At 35.8% G+C, this 11,800-nt stretch overlaps 1 protein-coding gene across 1 annotated transcript; it reads left to right on the top strand.

Moving 5' to 3' along the window:
• Positions 1-2,725: 2,725 nt before the first annotated feature.
• Positions 2,726-6,385, top strand: LOC147540325 (BTB/POZ domain and ankyrin repeat-containing protein NBCL-like). Its single transcript, XM_086644080.1, has 2 exons — positions 2,726-3,613; positions 5,233-6,385. The coding sequence occupies exons 1-2, from the start codon at positions 3,128-3,130 to the stop codon at positions 6,232-6,234; spliced, it is 1,488 nt and encodes a 495-aa protein (XP_086500206.1). The 5' UTR covers positions 2,726-3,127; the 3' UTR covers positions 6,235-6,385.
• Positions 6,386-11,800: the final 5,415 nt, after the last annotated feature.

The raw sequence follows: 11,800 nt of genomic DNA, 5'->3' as shown, positions 1-11,800 counted from the left end.
TTCTTCTTTTTCTATTTCTCTCATCATCTTAACATTGAAAACCTCCAACGAATCATTAAAGGTCTTGAAAGTATTTGGAATGATCGATTGAGAGTTACATACATTTTCCTTGAGTGATAATAAGTTATTTTTTGTTTCTAACTTAATTTCGTCTTTCTTCATGTTCATCTTCAATTTTAATAGGCCGCAGCTTTGGGGAATAAAGAAAATTCTCTGGGGAATAAAGATTTTTCTTAAAATTAGTCAAATAAGATTGACTTTTTATGTTTGAGGTGTCGAGAAGATGAAGTGGCCGGCCAATTTTCCGGCCGACGACCATCAAACATAAATTTTTTTTTTTTTTTTTAAATTTTCTCTCTCCTCTCTCTAATTTTTTTTTTCTCTCTAGAACAGATCTAGAGAGAGAGAGAAGGTCTGTTCTCACAGGTGCTTCTAGTAGGCCTGGGGATCACAGGTGCCTGGTCAATTTTCGGCAATGGGTTGGCCGAGGTTAGGGATAATGAAACATCAGGAGGAGATAGAGAGAGATTTAGGGTTTCTAATTTTTGCTTCTAGTCTCTTTTATCTCTCTCCATTTCCTCCCCATCATTATTACTCCCTCTTTTAGTAGTTCTTACACTACTTCCATTCAATTGTAAGAAATCCCTCTCTACCAATCTATCTTCTTCTTCTTCATTAACCACTTTTGTACCCTTATACATACCCTTCTCTAATGAACTCAATAAATGTTTCCCAAAAATATCCATATATTGAAAACCCGTTTTAGAATTCTGACATAGATAACTTAATGTTAGTTCTTGAGACCCTAAATTCCCAATTCTCAACTCCTTTGAGCAAAACCCATCATGACCCGTCTCTTGTTCATCATTTAAAACCAGTTTTGCATCTGGATTCTCATGATTTTTCATGGGTAGAGGACGATTAGTTTTGGTTACTGAGTTTTCTGTACCATGAACCAAACTATTTGACAGATCTTTATTTGAAAACATGACGAAATATATATAGAAAGGAAAATATATCTAGAGAGAAAAAAATTTGAGAAGGGTACCAGAAAATCGAGAACAATGAAACCAAAATACCCCTGACGACTTCTGATTCTTTAGTAATCTCCCCCTGTTCGTGAGAACATACCTTCTCTCTCTAGATCTGTTCTAGAGAGAGAAAGAAAAAAAAATTTAGAGAGATAAAATTATTATTATTATTTTTTTATGTTTGAAGGTCGCCGGCCGGAAAATTTGTCGGTCGGCGACTTTCGCCGGAGAAGATGACGAGGTGTCGAGAAGATGAAGTGGCAGAGAGAATGTGGAAGAGAGATTTTCTCCCCACTAATTTCTCATCCTCCCACGTTTTTCTACTCAATAGCAAAAAAAAAGGAGAGAAATATATGGGTAGTAGTTATTACTCTAACCAATTTTAGTTGATTTACATAGATACCCTTCTTTTTGTAGTCTATTTACGTAAAAAAAAATTATATCATCCGTCGGATGTGTTCCCAACCAAATCTCTAAAATAAAATGGACGGTCAGACTTATCTCCCAGATAACCGACTGACCTGTTTTAATATAATTGATGTAATTCTCTTTTTTTAAATGTACAATGAAATATTTTTTTTTAAATGTAATTTTTTATTAAATGTAAATAGCATAGTATTTGATTGCTCTTCTTCGTTGTTTAATGTATAATTATTATTTTTTCTAAATGTAAAATGGCTATTCAACAGTTACAATATTCTTAACCTTCGAGAATTTATTCATTTTCTTTATTCCCTAAAGCGGCGACCTTTTAATATGGACCCTCTAGTAATATTGATTCAGTTCTTTTTCATTTCTCTCTCCACCCCCTAGCTCCCCTCTCTATCTCTATTAGAAATAGGCCCTTTGATGGCACACTATATATGATAATGTTAGGGTTTATTTATTTTGGTTATGGTTGTAGACTTGGCACACAATTTTGTGTCAAGTTACACAGAGTTGTTCCTTTTATCGCGTCCTATTTCTTTTATTTTTATGAGATATTCTTGTATCTTAGGACACAAAGGTGATCAATGATCATACCTCACAAGACCGACACTTTTTTCTTCTCTTATTCTCTATTTCCATTTATTAGTTCTTGTATAATTAAAGTTGAGAATGACCCATTGTCTAGTGTAAAATTACTATAATATCCTCTTCTATGATTGATCTTTTTCTAATTAATAGTAAAATTATATTTTCGAGTTCTTAATTTATTAATTTTGTTGAAGAAGTTCTTAATTTTGTCTCATGAACAAACACAAATAGAATAGATAATGAATAAATGCAATATACTATTGCAAATTTGGTATCGAGAACTCATAGTCAATCTCTAAATGCACAAAAGAACGTTTCAAAAATTCAACTATCATTGTTTTTGTTAAAAGGTTGGATTCATTAATGAAGATTTGTTTCGTTATTAGGCATATTCCGCAAAGCTGGTTATAAAGATGGTGAACAGTCACATGATCCCAGTGTTTTTTACTTAGCTCGATTATTGATACTTTGAATGTATTCTATTCAAGGAAAGATAAATATGTGTAATCGACTTTGTTTGGATGGTAACCGTATATGGCTTTGTAACATAGACAACAAAGTTCCTATCGTACTATATCCTATATGTGAAAAATTACAAAGGGGACACCTTTAAGGTTAGTAAAATGAAAATGCCATTACTTTACTTATACTAAAAGCTAAGGAAACTCCATAGTTTTGGGTTGATAGGGGAGAGATTAGTCTTTGGTGCAGTTTAGAGGTGTCAACAATCATAATTTATATCATTTTCAAGAGGGGTTGCCACATTAGCATACTATACAAAGAATTCCTAATTTTCTTCCCAACTCCTTATTAAGTATCAGCCACCAGCAAACTCTCCTCTCTCTCTCTCTCTCTCTCTCTCTCTCTCTCTCTCTCTCTCTCTCTCTCTCTCTCTCTCTTCATATATCTAAACCATACCCACACAACCAAAATAAATGAAGAACCCATGAGATAAGATCAAAGAGAGCACAAATGAAAGGACTTGAATTTCTTCTTCTACTTCCTCCCTTAGCCTAGACAATATATAGAGCTTGCTCTTTAGCTACTACAAACCCAAGATAAAAAGTGAAATTATAAAGATGAACCATGAAGAATCATTCAAGTCTCTCTCTTTAGATTACTTAAACCTACTTATAAATGGTCAAGCTTTTAGTGATGTAACTTTTAGTGTAGAAGGTCGTCTTGTTCATGCTCATCGTTGTATCTTAGCTGCTAGGAGTCTTTTTTTCAGGAAATTCTTTTGTGGGTCTGACCCACAACCACCAGAACAGGTGGTTATCAGTGGTGGGTCGTCACCGAGAGTGGCGGTGGGGCTAGGAAATAACTCACAACAACAACATCAAGTTATACCAGTGAATTCAGTTGGGTATGAAGTGTTCTTGTTGATGTTGCAATATTTGTATAGTGGGCAAGTTTCAATTCTTCCTCAAAAACATGAATCTAGACCTAATTGTGGTGATAGAGGTTGTTGGCATAGACATTGTTCCTCTGCCATTGATCTTGCTCTTGATACCCTTTCGGCCGCTAGATCTTTTGGTGTTGAACAACTTGTATTACTCACTCAGGTAAATTTCATCATCACCACACCACCACCACCACAACCACCAATCTCTTTCCGTCTATGTTGAATTGTTACTTACTTTATAAATACTCGATCGATCTGTGAAACCCACTTCAGTTGAGTGGTTTCATGTTTGTTCCTCTACTGCACATACCAGAGTTCGAATCTTACTGTACAAAAATTGTTATTCGGACCATGGGTTCTTCATTTTTATTGGAAAATATAGATGGGTTTTCTTCAATTTGTTAATATCATAAATCTAAAGAGCTCTATAGATAATTCACTTTTGGATTTGCATTTTGTTGATGTTTTTTTATATGATATTCTTCTTAAAGTTATTTCAAAAAACTAATCTCAGAGGGCGTTTGATTTTTGCACTTATTAAGTGATTTTCACTTAATAAGTGTGGGCCGGCAATTTTAGGCCGTTTGTTTTTTCACTTAATAAGTGAATATCACTTGTAAGTGGGGTCAAAGTAAGTGCAAAAAAGTAAGCTCCAACTTGGAGCTTATTTTTTTGCACTTACTTTCTAAGTGCTAAAAAAGACATTTTTATCCTTCTCCGATTATAATAATTACCAATATGATTATAACACAAAAGAAAATCTTAAACAATTGATAAGTAAAAAAAATCTTTTTATGACTTTAGCGATGACACTTTTCCTTCTCACTCATCCTTCACCTAAGCTTTTCTCTTAAATTTTTTTCACATCTCTTCCTTCATTAGTCACGGAACCACCCAAACTCCATGATGCAACGTAAGTTCTTTCTCCTTCATACTTTTTAATTATTTGAGGTTAATATTTCCAACACAAAGTATTCATAAACCGTAATTCTCTTGTATCTAAACTCGCGAGCACAATGAATTAGTATGAAATACTAATATGTAAATACTTTAAGGTCAAAATAGACAATTTCTCATTTTTATGACATTTAGATTTAATATAAAAACAAAAATCAAGCACTTAGAAGTGATGGAAAACAAACGCCACATCACTTACAAGTGATATCACTTACTAAGTGATTATCACTTAGTAAGTGGTAGCACTTACAAGTGCTAAAAAATCAAACACCCTCTCAATCTCATGCAATTTTGATTAAAGTTCATTTCTTGAATTGGGTATAAGTCCTACTTTATTCAACCATGCCTTTCTAAATTTAGTTCTACTTTTCATCTTATATCTCAAAACAAATCTTTTCACTCTCTCTAGATTTTCTTTCTTGTATTCAACTTTCCCCATATAGAAGATTAGGTCTAAGTTGGTATGATTGGATTATTACTATTATAATAATAAAGTCACTACCCTATTTATCTTCCTAGCATACTATGGCCTATTAGTATGGACAAGCTTACTTCAAAATAAATGCTTTAAGGTCTGAAAATGGAGGCCAAGCACAGGCCGAGAGCTGATGTGGTCGGGTCTCATTGGTCAAGGTATCTGTTTACATGGTTCTCGCCAATGAGAGTCGTCCACATCAGCTTTCGGCTTGTGATCGGCCCCCATTTTTGGGTCACGTAGCATTTCTGTTAATTAAATAATTGGGGAGATTGTCTTAATTAAACTACTTGGATTATTATTAATTATTACCTCATCTTTGTTTCATTGTCTTAATTATTTAACAGAAGCAATTGGCAATCATGGTAGAGAAAGCTTCAATTGAAGATGTAATGAAAGTTCTAATTGCTTCAAGAAAACAAGACATGCAGCAATTATGGACTACTTGTTCACATCTAGTATCTAAATCAGGCCTTCAACCAGAGGTTTTAGCTAAACATCTTCCAATTGATGTTGTTGCTAAAATCGAAGAGCTTCGTCTAAAATCATCGATTGCCCGTCGTTCTCTTTTTCCTCAGCACCATCACCAATACGATCTTAGCGCTTCTTCAGCGGACCTTGAAGATCAAAAAATTCGTAGAATGAGACGAGCTCTTGATTCATCTGATGTAGAACTTGTTAAACTTATGGTAATGGGTGAAGGGTTAAATCTTGATGAAACCCTAGCGTTACATTATAGTGTTGAACATTGTAGTAGAGAAGTTGTTAAAGCTTTACTTGAACTTGGTGCTGCTGATGTTAATTACCAAGCTGGTCCAGCAGGAAAAACTCCATTACATTTAGCAGCTGAGATGGTGTGTCCAGACATGGTAGCTGTGTTACTTGATCACCATGCCGATCCTAATGTTCGAACTATCGATGGGATAACTCCGATAGATGTTCTTCGAACTTTAACTACTGATTTTCTCTTCAAAGGTGTTGTCCCTGGGTTATCCCACATTGAACCTAACAAACTTAGGTTATGTCTTGAGCTTGTTCAATCCGCCGCTCTTGTTCTTTCTCGCGAAGACGGTAATGGTGGTGGTGCTTGTGGTAACACTTCTTTGGTAACTCAAAGTCATCCACTGAGAGTGACTACAGATTTGAATAGTGGTGGTAGCAACACCAACAACAATTTTAACCTAAGTCTTGATTCAAGACTGGTTTATTTGAATCTTGGTGCTGAATTAGGGTGTAAGATGGATGGAGATCAAGATGAAAGTAATCAAAGAGGAGTTATAAATAGACATGGTTCTTCAAGTGGTAGCCATGATCATCATCAATCTATGTACCATTCCCATAACTTCTAGTACTACTCTCTCATATATACACGTATGAATACTAATTTTGAATGTGGATAAGATCCAATTAAGTTCATGAAATCAAGATTATGACTTATGAGTATCAGAGGAACTTGGGTTTTTTCTATTTTTGTTTATTATAGGTGATGACCTTTCCCTTTGTGCTGGTTTTCTTCATGCTTACTAGGGTTTCTTTCTTTGTGTTTTAAGTCTTTTTTTATCTCTCTCTTCTTTGATGGTGAGTTGATTAGTCAACCACAATCTTTAAGTTTTGTAGATAGAAGAGATCTTGATTGGTATTTGGTAGGTCAAAGTTTTCAAACCACTCCCAAGTCTTGTCTTATATGAGAGGGCAGGGGTGTACTCGAGTCGAGTTGAGCCGAGTAGTAAGATGTTCAAGCTCGGTTCGTGTATTTGACTGTCGAGCTTGAGCTTGAGCTCGAGCTCGTTCGAGTAATTGTCCACTTGTTCAAGCTCGGTTCGCATAAGTTTGAAAGAGCTCGAGTTCGAGCTCGCATGGTCTTAAGCTCGTTTATCAAAATACTTCAAATTAAAACTTCCTAAACCATCAAAATACTTCAATGATCATTTGTCACATACAATAATAATGATTAATTATTTATATTCCGATAATTTTTTAATCGTTGATATTTCATGTACAAGTTTCAATACTAATACGTAATTATGTACTACAATATTATAAGAGTATGTTAAACGAGCTGTTCACGAGTAGCTCGTGATACACTAAAGAATGATCAAGCTCGGCTCGTTTACATAAACGAGCATGACTTTGGGCTCGTGTTAAGCTCGTGCTCGTTAATATTCGAGTCGAGCACGAGCAATTGTCGAGCCGAGCTCGAGTAGCTCGTTAAGAGCTCGGCTCGTGTACACCCCTATGTGAGGCTATGCAATAGTTGGTGGTTTGGACTTCCAAATTCAAATATTGGGGATTCCTATTCCCAACCTGAGTGCTCCAAGAAAGGAGTTCTTGGGAAGGGCTACAAGGCACCTTTGCCTATACCCATTTCAAGTCTTGTTTTATATGTGAGCAAATACAACAAATGGTGGTTTGAACTTCTAAATTCAAATATTGGGGCTTCTTAAGTTTTGTCTTGGATGCCCTTAGATTTTTCAAGTTATGTGTTCACCCGCTATATATCCGTCTGTCCATACTTGAATTATCTGAGCTTTTCTTAACGAGTTTGGGCTGATAATGGACAAGGTAAAGTTAAAAAAAAATTGCCAAATTAACCCACTTACCTTAATAGATATTGAAGTTCAACATCCGATCTACCTGGCCCAATGCTTCAATTGCTCCTAAACACACATTCCCGCTCGATTCCAACCCTACTTTTGAACATGGGAAAATTTAAATACACTCACCATTTTTTGTTATATGCACTCACATTGCCTTCGATATTGAGCAAGATATACCTTTGATGTGTGTGCATATAAAAAAATGGTGGGTGCATTTAAAATTTCCCTTTGAACATAAGGGGTACAACAACGAGTTTTATAATTGGCACACATGATCAAATTACAGTGATAGTCTCACATTTCTCACGAGAGTGTTCGGAGCCTGTGCTATAAGTGAACACTCAAGCTTAGTAAGCGGTGCGGTCTTTTGGGTGGGTTCGTGAAGCCTTCGCCACGAAAAAAATTATGGTGCCTTCATTTATACAGATTAATGGATTATTAGTTAAATTTCTTGTCTTCTATTCATTTCCTCAAAGTTTTAAGATTATTAAGACCTTGACTTTAGGAAACATAATCCTCAAAGTTTCATCTTTCATAATCAATATCCATCATATTTGACAGTACCACCAAAGAGAGCGAAAAGAATTTTCGGAAAGATAAGGTAACTGCTGTTATCATTATTTTGCTATATGTTCAGAAGTTTCTTCCACCACAAACAAAACTCTTGTTTCAGAGTGATATTTATGTCCTAAGAAACAAAATCATCCATAAAGTAACCACTACTTGACTACTAGTCTATTACTACAACTGCACCATCCTGCAGTAACTATAAAACCAGACAGTTGGGCTCGTGAGTTAAGGAAAGGCTCGTGCCCTAGCCGAGTTTGGTGGACTTGGTTAAGTTCTCCGTATATCTTGCCGCTGATGTCTAAATGTTCGGGAAAGCAAAACACTCCATCAGAAGAAAAGCATCCTTAAAAGTTAAATTAAGTAATCATAAAAGTAAGTAGGCTCATGAGTTCTCATGGGTAGAGAAAGCCGATTTTCGGGAACTTGGCCTTATACATTTTTCTCGATTTCTATCTTCGTTAACATAGAACTTTTGTATGGTAGTACAAAAAAATGTAGGTTTTTTCTCTGTATAACCCATTGAGAAAGTCCTCAGGTGATGGATACTGATTCAGCGGGAGATTTCTTGACCTTCTAGTTGTTTGTCAGCACCGAAGAAAGGGGATACGGGAAGCTTAGCCCAATGACGGTGGAAAGCAAGTAGCTAACAGGGGCCCGGCTTACAGGAGACTGTTGAAGACGAAAAGCAAGACCAGATGATAGAGACGGTATCCCTGTCTGTAGAAGGCTAAAAACTCGTGTTTGGGAAGAACTTTCTTTTCCACTTAACTTAAGGAGTCCGAATCGAGGGGGATTGGCTTGTACTAGGCGCTAAAAGAGTTTTCTTCGAGCCAGCGGTCTTTCTCTCTTTCTGGTCTGTATGCCCAAGGCAATGCTATTTGTACATTGAGATGGATTTATCTTCACTTTCTCTATTTTCGGGTTGCATGTCCAAATCGAGGGGGCCTGGCTTGTATCAGTGCCTAATATGAGTTTGCTTCTGCCCCAGACAGCTTCGAGGTTCCCATCGATTACAGAGGTTTCAATCACATGAACTTGCTTATGCTCCCCCCGTTGGTCGAGTGCTATTTCTATAAAAAAAAGATTGAGTAGGCAAAACTGGATTTGGCTTCAATTGAGATTGCCTTGGCTTCTTAGGCACATGAGGAACCAGCCTAACATCTTTCCAATCGAAATCCCAATCAAAGACAAGTTCTACCAAGGCCAGGATTTGAAAGAGAGAATTCACTTTCCGGAATTCCAAGCGACATGATTTCTTAAAAACAGAAGGAGTCGAATGACTCGTGATTCGATCACTGGGCTAACTCTGTCCTCGAGCCTCGTCCAAAGCACGATAAACTAAAATCTTGCTTTATTCTGGTTTACATCAATGATGAACAAGTATTTGTTGCTAGGCTAAAATTCTAAAAGTATTTGGTTTCAGTGAACTTAAGGTCATGCAGATTTGGTTCTAGTCAATTTAGATTGAATTCATTGGTTAAATGTTTTTGTTTGGTGGGTTTTAAATTCTTTCACCATTAGGATGTAAATTTGATAATCAAGAGTTCTCATTTCTCGTATATGTTAATCACTTTGATTATGTTTTTCTTTCGGTTTGAGTTGCTATATTAAGAGCTTGAACTAAATTTTAAAAGATACCCATGTGAAAACATAGCATTTTTCAGAAAGTTTTCAAATGGAATGGATTCACATAATGATCTAAACGAGAACAACATTACATCGTATGCAATAAAACAATATCGCTCTATTATACTCTAACCAAAGATGAAAACTTCTTCTTTCGCGACAGTTCATCTTATAGTGGGTGGACTAAACAAATATTTGGTCGAAGTCTTTGGACCAAGTTGAAGACTGATGGGTGTTCTCATAGTAAAAATTCATCGCAGACATAGCACTTTCCTTCGACATGAACTCGGCAGTAGTGGTGCCTGCAGTAATCACAAGGAGCCTTTAGAACTTCCATTTCTTTTCACTATGGGAGTAGTGGAGTACAAAGTTGGGACATTTTATATACACTCATAGCTTTTAACACTTAAAGCCTCGACCAATTTTACCTTCCATGGAATCACTTTCATATGCGATAGACACACACTTTACTCAAAAGTTTCCTTAGGTAAGATGATAATTGATGTTATTTGAACTAAATTGGAAATATGATTCTGATTTAGATATTCGATCGTTGGTACTCATTCTATAGACTGAGAGCAATATTTTATAAGAGTGGATCTAGGTTTTCAGTCAGTTAGACGATTATCGATGATATTTGAACTGAATCGGAAAGAACACATCAGACTTTGAGAAAACTGATAATCCCGTTTAGACGTATAGTTTCCCTTAGAGTAGCCAATAATGATTCAAGGTTGCAACTGTACCTCTTATTGGTACACGAAAACTATAGAAGATATCAAGCGAATCAGTTTGAGCTAAAGGCTTTGAGCATTTTGAGTTTTCGGAAAAGACTAGCAAGAAGAAGCTCCCAATGGTGACACAGACCCTCACCAATGGACCTTAGCACAACAACAATCACTATGCCCTCCAACTATATATGTTGCCAATTTCTTTAAGGCTCTGTTTATTCGTGTGAAAACATTTGGACGTGAAAATGAACTTTTCTGATGGGAAAGAAAATAAAAGTTTTAACATTTGAAAATATATTTTAAAATGTTTGATAAGGAATTGGAAAATCAGACGTGCCTTTAGAGATTAATGTGTGAATCACTTTGTAAGGAGCGTCTTTAGAAAGTTAGATATAGGTTGGACATTTTTAGAGGTGCCTCCAAAATTCGTCTTGCTGTGTTAACTCCAAATCTCGTCTTCTCTCTGGATCGATCTTTCAACGAAGAAACACAACCCAAGCATAAGTGGGATTAGGGTTTTGGATCGGGTGTTTTATGGATCTTTAAACTCCCTTGAGCCGTTTGTTCTGTTGTAAACTATAAATTCTTCTTCTTGAATCAATTAGGTCATGTTTGGCGCGCGGGAATAGATCACAATCCTAGTATTATTTAGCTCGCGGGGCAGGCAGGGAGAATTTTATTCTTCCGGGAATGGGAACACCTCAAAACGGGGCAATAACATAACAAACCCGTAGAGGGGGTGGGTTTGTGATTTCTGTTCCAGGATGATTTGTTTTAATATTTGTAGACAAAATTATCTTTAATAAAAGATTAGAATGACTAATATTAAATCCGTGTTGGCATAATATCACAACTAAACAAAAAAAAAAACTTAGGGTTCAGCCACCACCATAGCAATCTTTCTCTCTCTCACTCACTTTCATCTTACTCGAATGTCACTATTTCCCCCTCTTTCTAGCTTTTCCATTCTCTCTCGTTCTTTATTCATTCACATCAATTTCATAATGTTAAAAAGACAAAATTAGCCGAGACCTTTATTGGCCTTATTTTATAGTAATTTTTTTTAATACTACTTAAAGCGGTGTATCACATTTACAAATTTGAATATATAGTATTGATTAAAATATATAATAAAGTTACGTATAATTTATGTAGTTTGAGTAAATAGATATAACAAGGCTTTTACAAGAATTTACATACCGATTCCTACACGAACCAACACCAAGTTAGAAATCTATCAGGAATTAATTTCTTATTTCTGAGCAAACCAAACATTAAACTAAAATAATCTGATTCCTTGAAATCGCATAATGAGGATGCGATCCCTAGGAATCACATTTCATTCCCACACGGCAAAGTTGGCCTTAGGGTTCATAAAAGCTGGGTTTCCT

This window comes from Eschscholzia californica, unplaced genomic scaffold (genome assembly GCF_041429995.1).
Source record: "Eschscholzia californica isolate CP2 unplaced genomic scaffold, dmEscCali1.0.p SCAF_5, whole genome shotgun sequence".
NCBI lineage: Eukaryota > Viridiplantae > Streptophyta > Magnoliopsida > Ranunculales > Papaveraceae > Eschscholzia > Eschscholzia californica.
The sequence above is the reverse complement of the archived record's forward strand: the minus strand, read 5'-3'. Positions and strand labels throughout refer to the sequence as shown.